Raw genomic sequence first — 22,445 nt, forward strand, 5'->3', positions numbered from 1 at the left:
TATGGGACCTTGCCTGAAACTTTCCTTATAGGGCAGTTTTGTATTTGCTTCTGCTGGGGTGCCAGAATTTATATTTTCTTGACTTGTGGTTCCTATAGTATACAAACACTTAGCATAAACCCAGACCTTAAACTTATCTGTGGTGCAGGCCTGGGATTCTGATTTCTCATAGATGACTTTGTGTTCCTGGGTTCATGGATGGTTGTTCTAGTACTATTTGAATACATGATCTCTTTGTAGATTTATGGATGGCATTGAGTCTCTTGTCTCTACATGGAAATTAGAATCTCAGCCTACATAATACTCAACAGAACTTCGCTGGTTTCAGTACATTTATCAGAGCCTCATAAGAATCCTTTTTTTGATGCAGGAAGCAATTTCAGTCTCATTAGAGATGGCTGACTGTGCTGTTTGTGAATAGTGAACATTTTCTATTAATTGATATAACTCAAGTTTTCGTTTTATTGAGTCACATTGAGTTCTCTGGCATAACACATCTTCCCTGCCATCAATTTCACTTTAGATATCACTGATGCCAGCATGTATTCTGGGAAACTAAGGTCTGCAGTAGATTGTATTGAGATTAAATATTTAGAACAGTGTGATGGAATATTTAGATGTGTGATGGAATGTTCACTACTTTTCTATAATTTCTGTTATGTTCTTATATTTCCACTTCTGCCTCTAAGTGGTCACATTCTCAAATAGCTTCACTGGGATATTTACTGTTGAATAAGTTCATATAAACCACCCAGAAGGAATAAGGATATATCAGTTCAATCAGTCCCAAACATTAAGACTTTTGCCCTTGTTACCATTATGATAAACTCTTGTTCAAAGACTTTTTGGAGAAGTGTTTGTGGAATAAATGTGAGTGTGTGTGTGTGTGTGTATGTATATATCAATGTTCTTTCATGCTTGTTTTATTTCTCACACCCACACATTTTAAAAAGCATAACTACCAAATCATGACATCCATAAAGTTGACAACAGTTCTTTAATGGCATTCATTACTCAGTTCAGTTTTCCCCGTGTCTCCATTATTCTTAAGATGTACTCCTGTGACGAGGTCACTTAACTGAGAAGACTTAGTTCTTGCTTGTTTTTATGTTTTCCTTTATATGGAAAGCTGGAATGTATGTCTTAGTATTTCACAACTCAAAAGGTTATTTTTTAAATGTTATAGCCACATTTTTTCCTCTCAGCCTCGACTCCTATCTCTCATTCAGAGACCACTACAATTATCATTTTCCTGTCTATATGTCTAGAAATATTTTTAACATACATTTTTAGATTAAACTCTTGTAAAATTTAAACCACCTCTATCTGACCTTTCAAATGGGGAGGAAAAACACCTAATTTTTGTGGTGTGAATTTTTTTTTCTAAGTATGTAGGGAGCAATATATCAATTACTTTGAGCTATATTAAAGAACTGGTTTATGGAAATAGTAAATATATAGTTAATAAGAAATTCAACTCAAGAACATTGGATATTCTACACATAAAGTCATGAGTTTCCATTTGGTCTTCATCTTCTTAAAAACCTGTATATCTGAGCTAATAATTTCAATCTTGTTCTTTCTAGTGATCATTTCCTACAAATAACACACAGTTGCATATATTTTACAGTTTCAATCTTATATTTATTCTCTTGTGGAATGCTAGGTTTAATGTTACAGTATGGTTGTCAAAGCTACTGAAATGTGACAAATGTCCATGTCTGAATGCTGCAGAACAGTATGATTTTAATGATTTTAAACAAAACACATGTTATTGTACAGTTGAGGTCTGATGGTTTTTTAAACTGATGTGCCTATGTGTATGGCCAGCCACAAACCTTGGGGTGTTTATTACCTGTACATATATATACAAATATATCCATACATAGGTATGCACACAGGCATGTATTAATTTATGTGTGAAATTTATAAAATTAGATATACATACACATACATGCATATCTATCTACATATACCCACCCTCACCATTGAGCTCACTTTTCTAACACTAATCAGTTTTATGCCCAATTCTTATTGCTGCCCAGTATAACTACATGATTTTAGTGCCAATACCAGGCACATTTTTTGGTGCAGGATAGGTACATTTGTGCATATAGATATGTGTATCTGTGTATGTTTGTGTATAAAAAGGTAATCTTTCTCCCTTTTATGCTTCAATCATGCATTACTACAATAAACAGTCTTTTCACATAGGTTTTGGAATTCTAAACAGTGTAAAATCTACTTCTGGAAAACTGTATATGTTCATAGTTACAAAAAATATATTATATATATGATTGAAACCTATTGAGTACATAATGTTCTTTGAATCTGGCTATATCCTAGCCATTAGATAAATTAAAAAAAAAAACCACCCTCTTAATAGGATGTTATGGTAGCCTTAAATATACCATTACCTGTATTTAGAATAGTTGATATTATATTTAAAAGTTGAAAAAATGATGTTAAAGATTTGAAAAACACTATGCAGCTACATTAAATATATAAAGGTTTCCACCAAGGACCTAAATTCATTGTCTAACATTTTCATGTTCCAAGACTGACCAATAGCATAGTCATTATTCTTATATTCTTAAAATTATGGCTCATTAAGGCTTTTACACAAAAAAGCCCTATTTTTAATCAATTATAAAAACGAGTTCTATTTAAAAGAAAAAATGTACATGAACACTAAAGTACTCATGGATATCATCCTGTACAAAGTGACTATGTAAAGATAGGAGGCTTGTTCCCAGTAGGATACCCCTCCTGGTAGCACACGTAAACCTGGTTTGGTTCCTCTGCTCTGCAGCTTTTCAGTATGTAAAATTTAAACCATTTCACATTAACATTTAAATTTAATACAGTGCAAATATTTGAGAATAACTTGTTCCCCCCAGTGAAACAAGAGCCAGCGTTATGCTGAATATTCTTCAGATCTATTTACACATTGAGTTAAAAGTTCACCATAAACTTAGAAATTTGCTGAATATCAGCAGAAATGTAACTGAACTAGCAGCAATTGCATTTACAATATTTGATAGTTACTTGAGAGAATGCATAAAATTTTCCAGGCTGTACTCTGAATCATATTGCTCTTGATCCCAGAGATCACTCAGGTTTTCAAGAATTGATTTCATACTTGCTTTTCCAGAAGTAGAGGTGTCAGCTTTTTCTGCTTTGCCGTCCTAAAGAAAAATTAGCAAAAAGATAAAATGAAAGATTAACTTCAGAAATTATATTTTCCTTTAAAATATCACATTTGTTTCTAACACTCCAATTATTCAATATAGTTGAATAATTCATGTGATGGAGAAGTTCATGATCTCAAAAGATAGCCCATTCTATTTTCCCATAGCTCTAGTTATTTGGAAAGAACTTCAAAATTATGAAAGAATTTATAGGAACATTACAAAGAATTCATTTGCTTTTTCATTCTCTCTCCGCGTATGTATGTATATATGGACGTGTGTATTAGTGAGAAATATAGGTGGGAATCAGTTTTTTCCCTTAAGCATCTGAGAGAAAGTTGTAGACATCATGTCTCTTTATCCCTAGATAGAAATCAGCATTTATTCCTAAGAACAAAGACATTCTCTTAAATACAAAGATCAGATTAAGGAAATCTACTACTGATATACTAAAATGTTCATTAGTCCATTTTCAAATTCTGTCAATTGTCCCAATAGGCCTTTGTGGCAATAGCTCTCATTTCCCTGGAACATTCCCCCGAGCCCAGTTCTGCTCACTGAAAATCACCCATAAGAATATTGTTTGAGGCCAGGCGTGGTGGCTCATGCCTGTAATCCTAGCACTCTGGGAGGCCGAGAGTCAGGAGGATTGCTCGAGGTCAGGAGGTCGAGACCAGCCTGAGCAAGACCCCGTCTCTACTGAAAATAGAAAGAAATTGGCCAGACAACTAAAAATCTATATAGAAAAAATTAGCTGGGCATGGTGGCACGTGTAGTCCCAGCTACTCGGGAGGCTGAGGCAGAAGGATTGTTTGAGCCAAGAGTTTAAGGTTGCAGTGAGCTATTATATGATGATGCCACTGTACTCTACCCAGGGCAACAGACCAACTCTGTCTCAAACAAACAAAAAATTCCCTCATAGGGTCATCTAGTGGATGCTACTTCTGCTATTCCTTTAATACTTTAAAGGTACAACAAATTATAGAAGTTTTTTTACCTTATCAAGAGTAAACAGATCAAGAAGTTGATCGGTCCCCATACTCTGCAAACTAGAATTCTCTTGGCTAATAACGGTATTCGCTATGTTCATTTTGAATTTCTGCAAACCCATTATTTTCTCTTCCAGCGTTCCTCTGGTTATCAATCGGTACACGTTAACCACACGTTTCTGAGTGAGAAAAAGAGTTACGTGAGTGTAGCACAAATTGATAAGCTTTGAGGTTCACCAAGTCAGGGGGGGTTGTATAGTACTTTCTACTACCTAATTAGATTAGATTTTTGTTTTTGTCTGGCCCTATGAGTTCAAAATGTTTGCAGAAATCACAGCATGTTAGGGATTGACAGTGGCTCAGGTTTTCTTAGCCCAAGAACCTCACTGAAGGAAGTGGTACTACAAAAGAATTAAGTAACCTGTCCAAGGTCACAACACTTGTTAACATCAGAGCAAGCACTTGAGCCAAGGCTTCCTGTCTTTTTGAGGGAGTATTTTCCCCAGTGCACAGGTCAACACCTATGAGAGGTGACTTTTACCTGCCCAATGCGATGGGCCCGGTCCATGGCTTGTAGATCTCGCATGGGATTCCAGTCGTGCTCCACAAATACAACCGTGTCAGCGCCTGTCAAGTTAAGCCCCAGGCCACCAACGTGAGTTGTAAGTAAGAGAACATCTATGGATGGATCATTGTTAAACCTAGAAGTATAGATAACAAAAATAAAATTAGCACATTTCTTTCTAAGTCTCCTATAACAGAAACAATAATTCAAGAGCACAAATGAAAACACTGCTTTAAAAATCCACTATAGGGAAATTTCTGTGACCACTTCAGACGAAAATATCCTTTTAGTAATGTATAACATCTTTAATGTATTCTGTAATACATTTTAAGCTTGTCAGAAATTTCATAAATGGAAAAAATAAGGTCAAGTGAGAGACTAAGCTGCAAAAATTAAACACTAATTATAATTAAGACAAAACCCAACTCTGAACATTTAAAGTATGGGGACAGAGAAGAATGAAGAACAGCCTAGATCATTCAGAGAAGGTAGAAGATGAGAGTGTTGTATTATACTACTGTACTAAGCCTAGAAGATATTGCCAAAGGACATCTAGTAGCTTTCAGAAAAAAGAAAAAACATTATTCTTACTAACATTAAAAATATGTCCGGGCACAGTGGCTCACGCCTGTAATCCTAGCACTCTGGGAGGCCGAGGCGGGAGGACTGCTTGAGCTCAGAAGTTTGAGATCAGTCTGAGCAAGAAGGAGACCTCTGTCTCTACTAAAAATAGAAAAATTAGCTGGGCGTTGTGGTGCACACTTGTAGTCCAGCTACTCAGGAGGCTGAGGCAAGAGGATTGCTTGAGCCCAGGAATTTGAAGTTGCTGCGAGCTATGATGATGCCACTGCACTTTACCCAGGGTGACAGAGTGAGACTCTGTCTCAAAAAAAGAAAAAAAAAGCAGCTATCAACCTACCATTTATTATTCTTTTTTTTTTTTTGATGGGGTCTTGCTATGTTTTCCAGGCTGGTCTCAAACTCCTGGCCTCAAGCAATCCTCCCACCTCAGCTTCCTGAGTCACTGGGATTACAGGTGTGAGCCGCCATACCCAGCTCTTTTCTTACTATGAGACAAGCAAGCAATGGACTTTGTAGTTTATATGCATTATTTTATTTGTTACAACAGCTCTATAATGGTATTACCAGTATCCCTATTTAAAAGAGATTGAGGCTATATGGATGATAAAGAGAAAATACTGCTTAAATAGCAGAGTCAGGAGTCAAACCTGGGTCTGTCTGCTTCCAAAGCCCTTTCTTGGGTTTCTAACTTTGTTGTGCCTTACAATCTCTTAGGGATGTTTGTTGAAAATGCCCACTCTTGAAGTCAACAGGTTGGGGCAGAACCTAGGAATCTGCATTTTTAAAAAAGCAACCTCTGAAAATTTTAAAGCAGAGGTTATAGACCACACCAAAGAGACACTGCACTCACCAATTGTGCTCCCTAGCTGGGTCAGCTTCCAACTTGCTCTCCTCAGAGAAACTGGGATAGAGATTTTACCTAAGCCACTTGTTTGCGTCCTCTCACCCTAACCTCCCCCAAAAAGTCAAGGGGAAAAGTAGTTATCTCTATTGTTTGTTGATGCCTTAAATTTCTTTCATGCTCTTCAGAGTGCTTTCCTAATACAGTCATGCTTTTCATTTACTAAACAAACTATTCAATTATATTTCTTTAGATCTGTGTTTAAAAAGGCGGTTTATTTGGGTTGAATTATATGATAAAAAAACATTTGCAAATAATTCGCCAATGAAAATATTTCATAAGGCAAACTTCTATATAAGTAATAATATATCTACTATAGCTTAATTTATGATACCAAGAATTTTAGAAGTCACTTACCGAGAAACAATGGAATGCCTCTGACCAGGAGGTATGCTGCCATCTAATCTCAAATAAGTGACAGAAGGCAGGTGAGGTTTGAGAAGATCATGTTCTACGATATCAAGCATGCTTTTCAACTGGCAGAAGATCAGTATTCTATGCTGGGCCACAACAGACTCTGTGCCACTCTCAGAAGTGCTGCCATTTCCCAAACCACAGTCCAACAGCAACTTGGGGGGAAAAATCATTACATACGTATTCAATAAAAGTAGATAAACAATCTCACTGTGACAAATATTTCTCTCTGTAGCAAGAAAAGGTTACAGTTACCTGAAAAGCAGATTAGCACTTTGGGCTGCTATGTCACCTTGTAGCATATGGAACTAGTTTTTGAGGTGCTCAGGCTTAGAAGTTCCCTGGTCCCCTCTACGGGAGTGTATCTAACAAGATCTTTCTCCCTTTTACTTAGTCCCTTGAGGCTAACTAGAGCCTCAATAAATGTTTATTAAAGTTAATGACAAAGAAGGGTTATGAAAGAATAGTGTGAAAGAAACATAATGAAGCAGCCACATTTGGTATTATAGAAATCAAAATCACAGAAAAGGAGCATGTAGCTAAGATGTCTGGATTCCTTAACCTACTACTTTATCTGCAGACCAAGATATTTAATGGCAGGAACCACACTGCTATAGATCTTTTACACTTCCTCCTAAAGTGGTTCAATGCCTTGCACACAGCAGATGTAATTAAAGTGAATAAAATCCAAGTGAATCATGTTTAGGTCAGTTTCAGAAACCTAGTGTACCCAATAGTACTCTTCCTCCCTAGACTCTCAGATACTACTGAATTATGCTCAAAATGTAAGATCTTAATGCAGGATGCTTTCTCTTTTCTACGAACAGAATTTACTTAGAAAACCAAAAGCTCTGATGGGAAAGGTAACTAAAAGGCCAACCAGGCAAACTCCAAATTCAATGTAAAATCCTTGGGGTAATGTGCAGAAAATGACACTATTTCCTTAGAAAGTCCTGCTTGTAAGGCTGGCCCTTGCCTCAAGTCTGGGAACTTGGATTTTGGGAGTCTTTCCATCAGTCTCTGACTAATAAAGATGGTTTACTGTTCCTAGACTCTTGTGTCAACAATATGATTTATGCTGAGACCTGCTTTCTTTTTGGGAATATAGAATTTTGATCCATGCTAGGCAGAGGGTGTATATGTGATCAGTCCCCCAATAAAAACCTTGGGCAGAGTCTCTAATGAGCTTCCCTGACAGACAACACTTCACACGTACTGTCACAATTTGATGCTGGAGAGAAAGAACAAATGTTCTCACTCTTCTACCTAACAGCCCTTAAAATTTGAATTTCTATTAGATAGTAGAGTAGGCATATGGTATACTAGGGAGACACTCCTCTAAACAGAACAAAGAAGTCTGATAAATGTAATTATCCCTATCTCTTGCCCCTAAATCTGCAATCAGATTACTATCCAAAGTGTTTCTTTTTAAACGTCCTATCTATCTATCTATAATAGTCATTCTTCAATTTTATGATGTGAAAGTCCATTATTTAGTTTAATGATATAAGGATACATACATATTTGGGTATATACATCAGATGTGCTATAATATAACATTTTCCATACTAATCTGTGTGAAATTTAAAATCTCTATTCATTAGTTAATTGCAATGAAATTTAGGCCAGAGTAACTACTGTGAACTAGAACAATTAGTAAAGTCTAGATTTTACAGTAAGATCTTCAGTTTTAAGACTAGTTAGAAATGGCATTTGTGCTAACATTTCAGTGCTTAAAATTGGTTCTTTTAACATTTTCAAATCTTAGAATTTTTAAATTTAAAAAATTTTAATTTAAAAATTATATTTTTACCAGCCTGAGCAAGAGTGAGATCCCATCTCTACTAAAAATAGAAATAAATTAGCTGGACAACTAAAATATATACAAAAAAAATTAGCCGGGCATGGTGGCACATGCCTGTAGTCCCAGCTACTTGGGAGGCTGAGGCAGAAAGATCACTTAAGCCCAGGAGTTTGAGGTTGCTGTGAGCTAGGCTGACGCCATGGCACTCTAGCCCGGGCAACAGAGTGAGACTCTGTCTCCAAAAAAAAAAAAAAAAAAAAAAATTCTATTTTTCAAAGCTACACCAAGAAGGTGACATCAGCAAAATGGCAGTGTAGGCAGCTCTGAGTAAAATAAACTCAAAGAGATCCATAATGACACACATTATAATCAAACTACTGAACAATAAAGAGAATCTGAAAGCAGCAAGAGAGAAGTAATTGGACTTGTAAAAGGGGTTCTCAATATGACTAACACCTGATTTCTCATCAGAAACCATGGAAGACATGATCAAGAAAGCGAAGGGACAACCTACAGAATGGGAGAAAATATTTGCGAATCATACATCTCATAAGGGTTTAATATCCAGAATATAAAGAACTTCTCAAACTCAACAAAAAGACAAGTAATCCAAGCAAAAATGAGCAAAAGGGCTGGGAATGGTGGCTTATTGTATAATCCTAGCACTTTGGGAGGCTGATGCAGGTTTGCTTAAGGCCAAGAGTTGCGACAAGCCTGAGCAACATAGCGAGATCCCAACTTGAAATAAAAAAAGGCAAAGGACTTGATTAGGCATTTTTCCAAAGATATGCAAATGTCCAAAAATGTCCAATAAGCACATGAAAAAATGTGCAACATCATTAGTCATTAGGGAATAGCAAATCAAATCCACAATGAGTTATCACTTCACACCTAGTAGGGTAGCAATAATTTAAAAAAAAAAGGGAAATATGTGTTGGCAAGGATGTGGTGAAACTGGAACCCTGGTGCATTGCTGGTGGGAATGTAATGTAGCCACTATGGAAAATAGTTTGGCAGTTCCTGAAAAAGGTAAACACAGAACTGCCATATGACCTAGCTGTTCTACTACTTAGTCTATATCCTAAAGAAATAAAAAGAGGGACTCAAATAGATATTTTTAAGCCAATGTTCACTACAGCATTATTCATAACAGCAAAAAGGTAGAAACAACTCAAGTCTTGACTGACATATGAATGGATAAATGAAATGCGGTATATCCATACGATGGACTATTATTAAGCCATAAAAAGCAATGAAGTACTGATATATGCTGCCACATGGATGAACTTTGGAAACATTATGCTAAGTGAAATAAGCCAGTTCAAAAGGACAAATACTTTGATTCTACTTATATGAAATATTTAGAAGACAAAAATTCATACAGATAGAAAGTAGACGTTACCAGGGGCTGGGGGAAGGGAGAATGGAGAGTTATTGTTTGATGAGTACAAAGTTTCTGTTTGAGTGATGCAAACATTTTGGAAAGAGTGGTGATGTTTGTATGACATTGTAAATGTAATTAATGCCACAGATTTGTACACTTAAAAATAATTGATATGGCATATTTTGTGCTATATATATTTTACCACAATTTTTTAAAAAGCCGTATCAAAATTTTAACAAACCAAATTAAAAAAGAAATGGTAAACACATCAGTAATCTTTGGGAAAAGCAAATTTACCAAGTGTTACATATCAGGAATGTGCAACACATATCTAACACTTAAAAAAATACATACCTGTTTCAAAGCTGAGAGTTTTGGGGCATGCTGAATATCATGAAGAGAAGAATTCTGAACTGCCAGTTTTTCAGTAGTGCTCTTGAACTCCGGATGTTGAGGTGTTAAGACTAATGCCGGATGGTTGCACAATTTACGTAAGTACTGTAATGCCTTTAAGAGAGGGGAAAAAAGTATACACGAGTCCATTTCACATACCACAAATGTTTATGTCTCTGTATCTTTTCCTATGCTATTCTGTTTAGAATGTCTTTCTCTCTGTTCTCACTTGGCAAACTTCTACTCATTCTTCAAGAACCAGTTCAAATGTCTCCTCTATGATTTCTGTGTAATTTGTATGTATTTCTATAAGGACATTTATAACTTGTATAAATTGTACTGTTTATGCCTGTATGAGCTTCTTATGGCAAAATGAGTGCCTTATTTATCAGCTCCTTTAAAACCCTTTCCCACTCAAAGTGAATGATAATACAGACAGATGCTTCTGGAACTAGGCATCATTTCTGCAAGGAAAGATTGCTCAAACTTCAGGGAGTATAAAAATTTCTTGAGGACCTTATCAACCTGCAAATCTCTCCCTCCTACATAGTATTCTGATTCAGCAGATCTGGAGGAGGGAAGGGAAGAGGAATTGGGTGATTGTCTCAGTGGTTGTGTTTGAGAAATAGAATCCTACATGGTCTCTTCTTTTCTCTGATTCAACCACACTCTCTTCTGCCTCTTACTTGGCTTATGATTTGTGCCTCACCCTTGGCACACAGTTTTTGTATCAGCAAGCTCCAATGACAAGGCCCAAGACATTGTTGAGCACTGTGATAAAAATCGTGGGGGAAAATCTTGGGAGAGGTGTAAGTCTTCACAACCATCTTTGCCTCTTCTATCTTTAAAAATGCTACAGTATTTAATCTCTTGGTGGGAGGTTTTCTACAGTGGAATATTTCAAGAGGTTGAGAAAAAGTGAGCTGACACTTGCCACCTCTTTTTCATTTGTATTCTCTTAAGCACATGAGGCATGATCTGTCTTGGGACTTCTGTACTTTGTGTATCCTCTGCCTGGAATCATTCCCCCCACATACCTGCATGCCTCAATCCTCCTTTAGGTCTTTGCTCAAATGTCATCTTCTCAGTGAAGTGGTCCTCATCACCTCTAATAAGAAACCACAACCTACCCCAGACTCCGATATTCTATAACTCCACTTTCTGCTTTATTTTTTCTTACATAATATGGATTTTACTTATTTATTTTTCATCTCAACCATGGAAGGAGTCTGTTTTATCCACTACTTTAACCTCAGAAGTTAGAAAAATTACTGCCATGTGTTAAGTGTTCCGATATTGATTCTGTATTCGAAAAACCTTCTTTTCACGTAATATACAAACATATATATTACATTTTGAACAAGTACTTACCAATTAATATTAGATAGGTATTTTAACTTTTCAAGAATGAATATATATAATATTGAAAAAAATTAAATAAACCCATATTTCAATGTTCCATATAGTAACTGTCTCACTGAAAAATATTCTTCAGCATTTAAAAAGTAGACTGTAATCTATACCTGGAATACATGGCCTGTAGCTTTAAGCTTTGGTTTTTCAGTTTCTTCAGAAAGTGCAGCTGAAGAAACTGTTTCATCAACATCACACTTGGCACGAGACTTAGCAAAATCTTCATAGAGCTGAACCTGTAAAATCATCCCCATAAAAGCTATATTTATTTTCAATTGTTCAAAACATATAACTAGCAAAGGCCAATAAGAGCAGAAATTTAATCAGCCCTCATTAATAAAAGAAATTATAATTCCCTACTAATACAGATTATCCACTCCATCTTCATAAATTCCTTTAAAATTGTATTTACAAAAGAAGTATAAACGCATTAAGTTTGGCTCCTACAAATATTAAAAATACTAGTCAAACAGTCTTAGACTCAATTTTTCCACTGTTTAGGAAAATAAACATATTACCAACAAAGGAGAACCTGAACCTTTACAAGTAAATGAGGAAAATCTTCCCTAAATGAAGTGATATGGTCAAGACCCTGTTAAGTACCAAATTTTAAAAGAATGTTACTGCTAGCCTAAAAGGGGAAATGCATACCAAGTTTAAAGTATTACTTTGGGGTCTGGATTCCTGCCTTGTACGTGCTAAAATAATGTGAATGGGAAGAAAATCTAGAGCATCAAAGAACAGAAATCGGAAAATAAAAAACCTGTGAATGCTAACAAAGCCAAAACCTCACTTTGCTTTGGTGCTTCCTTCCTCCAGATTACTTAAATGTGTTTTATGCCTATGTTACAGCACCACCACCAGTATAGCATGACAGATGTTTTTTGTGTGACATTTTTTCTTTATTGTACCTAATTTTAAAAGTTTTTATCTCATTACTCCTAAAATATTCAAAAAATATTAATTCAATTACTGCAAATGGAGGAATGGGAGAACAAGAGATGAGGCAGATAGTACAGAACAATCACAGAGCTCTCAGCCTCCAGACTACTATCTGGCCCACTAAACCCAAGTTGAAAAGATCAACAAATCAATATTGGCTAACAGGTTAACTACCTATTCACTGGAGGGGGTGGAGGAAAGTAAGTTTCTGTGTATATCTATATATCTTTTATTCATTTGGCCATACTTAATCAGCTCCTAACATTAAAATAGATGGACACAAACAAACTTAAAGCATAAAATAAACATCCAAACAGAAAATTCTGCTTTTGAAGCCATGTCTTACTAAGTCAGGGGACAGTTTCCACTTAGAAAAGTACAAGGAAAGACTTCACAATAAATTCCTTGGATAATGATCTCTATGTACAAAATCAGAAATGTGCAGAAGGCAAAATTTATTGTGGACATTTATGGGCAATGCAATAATACTTCAAAGAGGATGAAGTCCCACTGACCAAGGTTTGAAATTCAGCCCTGATATACATAGTCATGCATTGCATAAGGACATTGTGGTTAATGAAAGAGCACATACATGACAGTAGTCCCATAAGATTATAAAGCCACATTATTACCATACCTTTTATATGTTTAGATACACAAACACCACTGTGTTATAATTGCCTACAGTATTCAATAGAGTAACATGCTATACAGGGTTATAGCCTAGGAGCAATAGGCTATATCATATAGCCTAGGTATGGAGTAGGCTATACCACCTAGGCCTATGTAAATACACTCCACAATGTTCACACAATGACAAAATCACCTAATGATGCATTTCATCCTCATTGCTAAGTGATGCATGACTGTCTATTAGCTCTACGACCATGGGCAAGCTACTTAACTTTTCTAAGCATCACTTTCTTAATTTGCAAAAATGGGGATTAACACTACCTATAATGCTGTTGTAAGAATATGACAACATTCAGGCCAGGCACGGTGGCTCACGCCTGTAATCCTAGTACTATGGGAGGCCGAAGCAGGTGGATCGTTTGAGCTCAGGAGTTCGAGACCAACCTGAGCAAGAGCAAGACACCGTCTCTACCAAAAAAATAGAAATTATCTGGACAACTAAAAATATATAGAAAAAATTAGCCAGGCATGGTGGCGCATGCCTGTAGTCCCAGCTCCTCAGGAGGCTAAGGCAGAAGGATTGCTTGAGCCCAGGAGTTTGAGGTTGCTGTGAGCTAGGCTGATGCCACGGCACTCTAGCCCGGGCAACAGAATGAGACTCTGTCTCAAAAAAAAAAAAAAAAAAAAAAGAATATGACAACATTCAGAGGCAGATCTTTGGCCTTTATAAACATTTACTTATTTCCTCATCAATTTAACTTTGTGACCTTTCAAATTAACTACAATAAACATATAAGAAAACAGGCTGGGTGCGGTGGCTCACGCCTGTAATCCTAGCACTCTGGGAGGCTGAGGTGGGAGAATTGCTTGAGGCCAGGAGTTCAAGACCAGCCTGAGCAACAGCAAGACCCCATCTCTACAAAAAATATTAATAGAAATATTAGCCAGGCATGCTGACACATGCCTGTAGTCCCAGCTACTCGGGAGGCTGAGGCAGGAGAATTGCTTGAGCCCAGGAGTCTGAGGTTGCAGTGAGCTATGATGACAGCACTGCACTTTACCCAGGGCGACAAAGCAAGACTGTCTTCCCTCCCCCCACCCCCCAAGAAACCCCATCACCACCAACAAAAAAAAAAACCCCCAAAACATTCTGCTAAGAAACATATCACCAAAACCCACAATCACCACACTCCTAACCTGGAGAGGACTAAGAGTGCAATAATAGTCTTGAATAATTTTAGGTGGGAGATCCTGCAAAACATCTTCTTTCATTCTTCTCAAAAGAAATGGCAGGACTTGGCGGTGCAGGGCATCCATAGCAAGAACACCTGTTAATAGTAAGAGAAAATGGCTTGAAAAAAGTTAGGGATAAATTCACTTACACATGGTTTACAATTACCTCTTTCATACCTGCTTCTTGTTCTCGACTGGAACTTCGAGCATCCCTGCTTGCTAATATAGGTTTACCATATCGAGCAGCAAACTGGCGTTCAGTACCCAAAAATCCTGGCATGAGGAAATCAAATAATGACCACAGCTCCAAAACGTTGTTCTGAATATAAAAAAGGAACACCAATTATCTTTACTGGGATTATTTCCTTACACTTAAAGAAATGGAATATTAATGTAAGCCTACTATGATAATACAGATGAAGATAATCACTACATTTTTAGGTATATGGTGCAAGTCTTTGTTTTAATGGGTAAAATTAAGGTCAGTATCCTTGGAGAAAATATTCAATCCTATTTGGGGGAAATCCTCAAGTCTCCATCACCAGAATAAATCTTGGTCTACAGTGTTATACCCTATTGTTGGCATATATGAAGTAGTAAACAGAAGAGAAGAAAGATAAGTTTCTGATTCTTTTAATTTATCTTTGACACTCAATAGCAAGATTTAAGGAATCTGGCCATTATCACCACTTCACCAACAATAAAAAACCTCGAAGAGTTTGGTTATAAGTCCACCCAGTATTTATGGGTCACAAGGCAAAGGCACAGATTCTTTCCAATTCTATAGCTAAAGTTTAATGGAAAAAAAGAAAAAGAAATCAGCACCTTTTCATTTTGGATAACCTTTCCCAATAGGTGTAGATCCTAAGGTATGGTTCTTCTCCCCTCCCCTTCCAGAAGCCCTCCTCACCCTGGCACTAGCTCAGCAACTGGGCTGTCCTCCCACTCAGACACTCTTCTAATCTTACTCAGCTTCTGCCCCCTGACACTGGGCCCCCATGGCACTGCAGTATAAAAAGCCACCTTATGGCTTCATAGCCAAATTATTCAGGTGGGGGGAAAAGGAGTGCCTTTACGCACACAAATAAAAACCAAAAAACTTCTTTTGACGTCTGAACCAATTAAAAGCAATAACCTATTTTAAATTACTGTGACGTTTCCACATAACTTTAAACTGAAGCACAATAAATCTTTTTTTTTTTTTTTTTGACACAGAGTCTCGCTCTGTTGCCCGGGCTAGAGTGAGTGCCGTGGCATCAGCCTAGCTCACAGCAACCTCAAACTCCTGGGCTTAAGCGATCCTACTGCCTCAGCCTCCCAAGTAGCTGGGACTACAGGCATGTGCCACCATGCCCGGCTAATTTTTTCTACATATGTTTTTAGTTGGCCAGATATTTTCTTTCTATTTTTAGTAGAGACAGGGTCTCGCTCCTGCTCAGGCTGGTCTCAAACTCCTGAGCTCAAATGATCCACCCACCTCGGCCTCCCAGAGTGCTAGGATTACAGGCGTGAGCCACTGCACCCGGCCTAATTATGACTTTTAAAACCTGGTCTATTCAGATACTTCTATACACCAAATGAACCATTAAACAAGCAACATGATTACTGGAAAATTAACTAAAGAAAACTCTAATTCACTGCCAAATGCCAAACCTACTCTCTACCTGGCAAATATTTAAAAAAAAAAAAAAGGAAGAACAGTAAATAATTACCTGGATTGGTGTTCCGGAAAGAATAATCCTATAATTAGCAGTCAGTTGTTTTACTGCTTTTGACAATTTTGTTTTTCCATTTTTGATAACATGGCCTTCATCAAGAATACAGTAGTTAAATTTAATATTTCTAAGGGAAATAAATAAAAAATTTTAGTATCTGTTACTATATATCAGAATTATATGAAGAATCTTTAAAATAGGAAGATATTAAGGGACTTCAAATTTAAGTTTTTCTAAAGAAAAAAATTTTAATTCTTACCTAAAGAAATCTATGTCATTCCTCACAACATCATATGAAGCCACTATCAGATTGTGCCTTTTTACTTGGTGCTGTAACCTTTATTTAAAAATAAATAAAATTGGAAACAGGGACTCTGAAAAGTTTTTAACACAATTTTAAAGCTACCATCGTATAAGGTGCTTTTAATCCACCTACTAAGCCCAGCATTCCCTTCTGCTTACTCTATGTGCATGACCTTTCTACCTGAAAGGCCAATCTTCTCATGATTTGGCCATGTTGCCTTACTCAGTCTGATCAGAAAAGAGAATAGCACAAGACTGAAAATGTGGTGGACATTTTAACTCTATTTGCCAACATCCTTCCCGTGGGGGCACTATTCCTTTACCCCTCCATGTTGTTTTAGGGAGTGTGGGGGTGGGGTTAACTATCAATCATATGTCCCCATAGTCATCAGAGATGAAGCACTTGAACCAGATTTAGCTATTCACAATATCTTATCCCATGATCACAAAGGCTGGTATAGGGGCATGACCCAAATGAGGTCAGCCCGTTATCTTCAATACTGATATATTCAGGATGGGAGAGGGAAGATCTGTTTACTATAGTTGCCAAGCTAGGAGAATGTAGGCCTGGCACTACCCATGGTCATCTTATTTACCAACTGTAGATGAAGTTCAGTAGAGACCTATACAACAAGTTATGTATGGGGAAGAAGACTGAATGTGTATGAAGCAAGAATCCATGCCTGAAATTCTCAATCAAGTGTATAATGAATTTCCTGTTTGCTTAAGATAGTTTGAGTTGAATTTCTATCACTTACAAATGAATGAATTCTAACTAAGAGGCACTTCGGTAAACTGCTCAAGAGTACAAGCTTTTGCTGGGTATGGTAGCTTACACCTGTAATCCTAGCTACTTAGGAGGTTCGCTTGAGGCCAGGAATTTGAGACCAGTTTGGGCAACATAGCAAAACCCCATCTCTAAAAAAACAAATAATAAAAAATTAGCTGGGCATGGTGGTACATGCTTATAGCCCCAGCTATTTGGGAGACTGAAGCAAGAGGATCACTGAGACCAGGAATCCAAGGCTGCAGTGAGCTATGACTACATTGCTGCACTCCAGCCTGGGTGACAGAGCGAGACTCCATATCTTTAAAAAAAAAAAAAAAAGGCAAGCTTTTGAGCTACCTGTGTTCAAATCCTCACTCTGCTCATTTAATTGGCTGAGTGACCTTGGACCCAGGCCCCATGCTTTAGATTGCTTATCTCAAAATGGAATAACAATACTCATACCTCATAAGGTGACTGAGAATACACAATTTTACAATAATGTAAAGCTGCTTAGAATAGCACCTAGCCAGTAAGTGCTAATATTAAAACTAAAAGTTTTAATAACATTATTTAATAGTTTATATTTGTATTAATACAGATGTACAGCAAATCTACGGACTAACCTATGCAGTAACTTATGACTATCCAATCTTTGAAAAATAAACTAAAATCAACGAGCTTCTGCTCTTTAAAATCTATAGTTAGGAATATAAGAAATATACTAGTTAACAGGAAGGAGGTAAAGCCAAAAGAACTCCGGTGATGCCATGACAGCAGGGCACCACTGTGGACCAAAGGTACTTTTGGGGACAGGGAAGGAGGAGAAGGGAGCAGAGCAAAGGGAAATGCTTTTTTTTTTTTTTTTTTTTAGAGACAAGGGGTAGGGGGCTCACTATGTTGTCTAGGCTGGACTCAATCTCCTGGGCTCAAGCAATCCTCCGGCCTCAGCCTCCTGAGTAGCTGGTACTGTAGACACATACCACCATGCAGGGCTCAAAAGAAAAACTCTTAGGGAAGTGGGTAGAGAATGAGAATACAACAGAAGCACCAAGGAGATGCTATCTATAGTCATAGGCTCCCAAAAGGAGCATACAGAATGGCTTTGGTTCTTGACAATTCCCCAGCTCCAACACTCTAAGCCCAACTGCTTGTACAATTGCTAAAGTCCCTGACATTTGATAAGCCTCACTGATTGTATCTTCCCAAAGTATACTCACTTTTCTTAAATAAGTTGAATAAGTTTCTGCGTCTTACAACCAAAACAGCTAATTAGAATTCATTTTTAATAAATTTTATTCTTCCAAACTACTTAAGACAAAAGATTAAACATTTTTGTTGTTCTTACCTTATTCTTTCAGTGGGAGGCCCAGTATAGTGCAATGGATTGAGATATTCTCTGGAGCAAAATTTACCTACTTCATCCACCCAATGACCTGTTAATGTTGGTGGACAAACCACCAAAGAAGGAAGTGGCATACATTCTGCCAATTTTGATCTTGCATATTCCTGGGCCCTTTATAACAGCAAAACACAATAAATTAAACAGCTTGTTTACATTTCTCAGAACCTGGAAACCTTATTTTAAAATAACATTTTAAATTACCTGTGGCAATGATCTCCTGCTAGGATGCAGATGGACTGTAAAGTTTTCCCTAAACCCATGTCATCACACAGAATTCCATGAAGTTTATACTTATTAAGAAATGCTAACCAGTTCACACCATCCTGTGAAGTTGAGAAAAATTATACACATGAACAGATCACGAAAATTTTTTTCTTACAAAAAACATGTTTGGCTGGGCATGGTGGCTCACACCTGTAATCCTAGCACTCTGGGAGGTCGAGGTGGGAGGATTGCTCGAGGTCAGGAGTTTGAGACCAGCCTGAGCAAGAGCGAGACCCTGTCTCTACTAAAAATAGGAAGAAATTATATGGGCAACTAAAAATACATAGAAAAAATTAGCCAGGAATGGTGGTGCATGCCTGTAGTCCCAGCTACTCTGGAGGCTGAGGCAGTAGGATTGCTTGAGCCCAGGAGTTTGAGGTTGCTGTGAGCTAGGCTGATGCCACAGCACTCTTGCCCGGGCAACAGAGCGAGACTCTGTCTCAAAAAAAAAAACATGTTTGCACGGACCAAAAATCTTTATATAGGCAAAAAAGAAATAAATGGGTGTAAGAGACTAAACACAAGGTTTTACTAAATTTTTTTTTTTACGAGATGGAGTCTCCCTGTTGCCCAGGCTGGAGTGCAGTGGTGAAATCATAGCTCACTGCAGCCTCAAACTCCTGGGCTCATGAAATCCTCTCACCTCAGCCTTCCTAGTAGCTGAGATTACAGGCACGTGCCACCATGCTGCAAGGCTAATTTTTAAATTTTTTGTAAAGACTGGGATCCTACTGTGTTTCCCAGGCTAGTCTTGAACTCCTGGCTTCAAGAGATCCTCTTGCCTTGGTCTCCCATAGTGCTGGAATTATACCGGTGAGCCACTGCACCCATCCCTAAATCAATTTTAAAAATTCTTCAAGGTACATCCGAAAGGAGAAATCACTATTCATATTTATAAGCTAAGTATAAAACTTACCTGCTGATATTTTCTGAGTTCAGCATTGATTGGTACTGGAATTTTATAATTTTCCAACTTTTTCCCATCTAACAATTGCTCCAAAAAGTGTCGCTCCTTTGCTTTCAATTGGATTAATTCTTCTGACATATTTGGGGGATCTGGAATGCCTGCCTAAAATGATTTAAAGGTGTATTAAAACTACTCGCAATTTTTTCATCCTCAGATGTATCAAATGATTTCAAGTCTTATCAAAACAAAAATACACAGAAAAAGGAAATCCAAAAATTGTATACTTTTAGAGACTTGAAGACAATCAAGTTTAAAGAATTTGAGAAGTATTGAAAGTGCTACAGTTAGACTAGTAAGTAAATACATTTGAGATAGTTTAAAGACCATAAACCACAACTTAATTTTCCCACATCATACATTATTTGATAAAGAGGTAAATAAAGTTGTATAATTTATTTTAAATTAAATGCTGTTACTAGTGCTTCTCAATTTTAGTGTTCTGATACAGAAAGGTATTGGTTCTGAAAATGTGGTCTGCAAGGCCCCAAGACCTTTTCAATTATTTCATACATAGTAAAAGGAAAACATTATTTGCTTTTTTCACTGTGGTGACATCTGCACTAATGGTGCAAAAGTTATGGTGAAGAAGACTTCTTGTGCCTCAGAAAGAAGGCAATGGCACCCAAATGTACTAGTAGCCATTGTATTCCTCACAGCCATGCATTTTTTTCAAACAGCCAGTTTTACTTAAGAATGTCCTTGATAAAGCAGTAAAAATGATTAATTTTATTAAATCTCAATCCTTGAGTGCACATCTTTTTAACATTCTGTGAGGCAAAATATGAAGTACATATAAAGCACTTCTGCTGTTTGTCAAAGTACAATATATTGAGGAAAAGCACTTATAAGATTATTTAAAATGTGAGCTGAACTGGCCATTTAAAAAAAAATCTAAAGTCTTCAATACTCCAAAAATTTCCTTGACAAACTCTATAGTGTTCACATATCCATCCTGAATGTATCCAACTTTATGTCTCTTCATTGCCTGATTTATCATATTCTTAAAAGATTTATGATTACTAAACTAGGAAACATCAGATGATACTTGTCCTCTTTAGACAAATTTTGCCCAGGAGACAGAAAGTACATTAACACAGCTACTTTTTCTGGAATAACATTTTATTTGAAAGGACTGGAAAACTATGGTTATTCTGACTTTGGTATTTGGCTGAAATTTTTTCAAAAACGACCCTGTCACTTCAAGGTAAACAACTGACATCACTTGTTGCCAGTGATAAAATTCAAGTTTTTAAGAGACATTGACAGTTTCCCAATTAAAAGAACTTTTGCTGGTGATATTAACAAACATTTTTTAAAATATTATGTAATGAAATGTGTCAACCTGTGGAAGATTTATGTAACTCAGTGAACCAATATTTTCCAAATGACCCATGTATAATGTTATAAAACATGGGTAAAAGATCCATTTAAAATTATAAGACAAACCAATGAATTTTAAGAGAGAGAGAAAGAGAGTCAGAAATGTTCATTGACAGGATTTTAGATTCTACATTGCACATAACATTTAATAAACTCTGTTTTCAAGTTTTGGTATGCTATCAGATAAAATACTATCCACAATTCTTTGAGAAGGCTGTCAAAATACTGCTCCCTTTTCTATTACCTAATCTCTGTGAGGCTGGACTTTTTTCAGATACTCAACCAAAACATGTTGCAACAGACTAAACGCTCAAGCAAATATGAGAATCCAGCTATCTACCTAAGAGTAGACCTAAGAGATTTACAAAAATATAAAACAGCCACTCTTCTCACTAACTTATTATTTTAGAAAATAGTTATTTTATTTAAAAAAATAATTATGATACCATGTAATGGGCTTATTTAAATGAATTCTTTAAAAATTTTTTGGTTTCAATTTCTATAACAGAAAACATCATAAACAAAAGCTCTTTGGTGTCTTCAATTTTTAAGAGTGTAAAGAGGTCCTGACATTAACAACAGTCTATCTGAAAAAAGAAATCAAGAAAACAGTCCCATTTACAACAGCATCAAAAAAGAAGCAACAACTTAGGAATAAATTTAACTAAGAAGGTGAAAGATCTATACATTGAAAACTATAAAACATTTGTGACAGAAACTGGAGACACACATAGATGGAAATAAATATGGAAAATAAATGTTCATGGATTAGAAAAGTTAGTATTATTAAAAACGTCCATACTACCCAAGACAATCTACAGATTTAATGCAATCCCTATCAAAATTCCAGTACCATTTTTCACAGAAATAGGAAAAATACCCCAAATAGCCAAAGCAATATTAAGCAAAAAGAACAAAGCTGGAGAGACCACACTACCTGATTTCAAAATATACTACAAAACTATAGTAATCAAAAAACAGTGTGATACTGGCATAAAAACAGACAGAGACCAATAGAACAGAACAGAGAGCTCAGAAATAAATCCACACGTTTATAGTTAATTGATCTTTGACAAAGTTACCAAAAGCACACAAGGAAAAGACAGTCTCTTCAACAGATGGTGCTGGGAAAACTGGATATCCACACACAGAAAAATGAAAATGGACCCTTATCTTATACCATATACAAAAATCAGGTTAC

At 36.6% G+C, this 22,445-nt stretch overlaps 1 protein-coding gene across 3 annotated transcripts in view; it reads right to left on the reverse strand.

The window, feature by feature from the left end:
• Window positions 1-1,622: 1,622 nt before the first annotated feature.
• The window catches only part of BTAF1 (B-TFIID TATA-box binding protein associated factor 1), an 85,572-nt gene continuing 64,749 nt past the window's right edge, over window positions 1,623-22,445 (reverse strand). For 2 of the 3 annotated variants that reach the window (XM_045567812.1, XM_045567814.1), the window contains exons 26-38: window positions 19,814-19,966; window positions 18,835-18,956; window positions 18,577-18,744; window positions 16,419-16,496; window positions 16,157-16,286; window positions 14,622-14,763; window positions 14,409-14,539; window positions 11,747-11,872; window positions 10,185-10,337; window positions 6,586-6,797; window positions 4,722-4,881; window positions 4,189-4,359; window positions 1,623-3,188 (exon numbers count right to left, since the gene is read on the reverse strand). In XM_045567812.1, coding sequence (XP_045423768.1) covers window positions 3,045-3,188; window positions 4,189-4,359; window positions 4,722-4,881; window positions 6,586-6,797; window positions 10,185-10,337; window positions 11,747-11,872; window positions 14,409-14,539; window positions 14,622-14,763; window positions 16,157-16,286; window positions 16,419-16,496; window positions 18,577-18,744; window positions 18,835-18,956; window positions 19,814-19,966 — 1,890 coding nt within the window. In that variant the 3' untranslated portion in view covers window positions 1,623-3,044. Of the gene's footprint in view, window positions 3,189-4,188; window positions 4,360-4,721; window positions 4,882-5,729; window positions 5,813-6,585; window positions 6,798-10,184; window positions 10,338-11,746; window positions 11,873-14,408; window positions 14,540-14,621; window positions 14,764-16,156; window positions 16,287-16,418; window positions 16,497-18,576; window positions 18,745-18,834; window positions 18,957-19,813; window positions 19,967-22,445 lie in introns of those variants that run through there. The other variant, XM_045567813.1, reaches the window with a different exon arrangement.

Source organism: Lemur catta, chromosome 14 (genome assembly GCF_020740605.2).
Source record: "Lemur catta isolate mLemCat1 chromosome 14, mLemCat1.pri, whole genome shotgun sequence".
In the NCBI taxonomy this organism is placed as follows: domain Eukaryota; kingdom Metazoa; phylum Chordata; class Mammalia; order Primates; family Lemuridae; genus Lemur; species Lemur catta.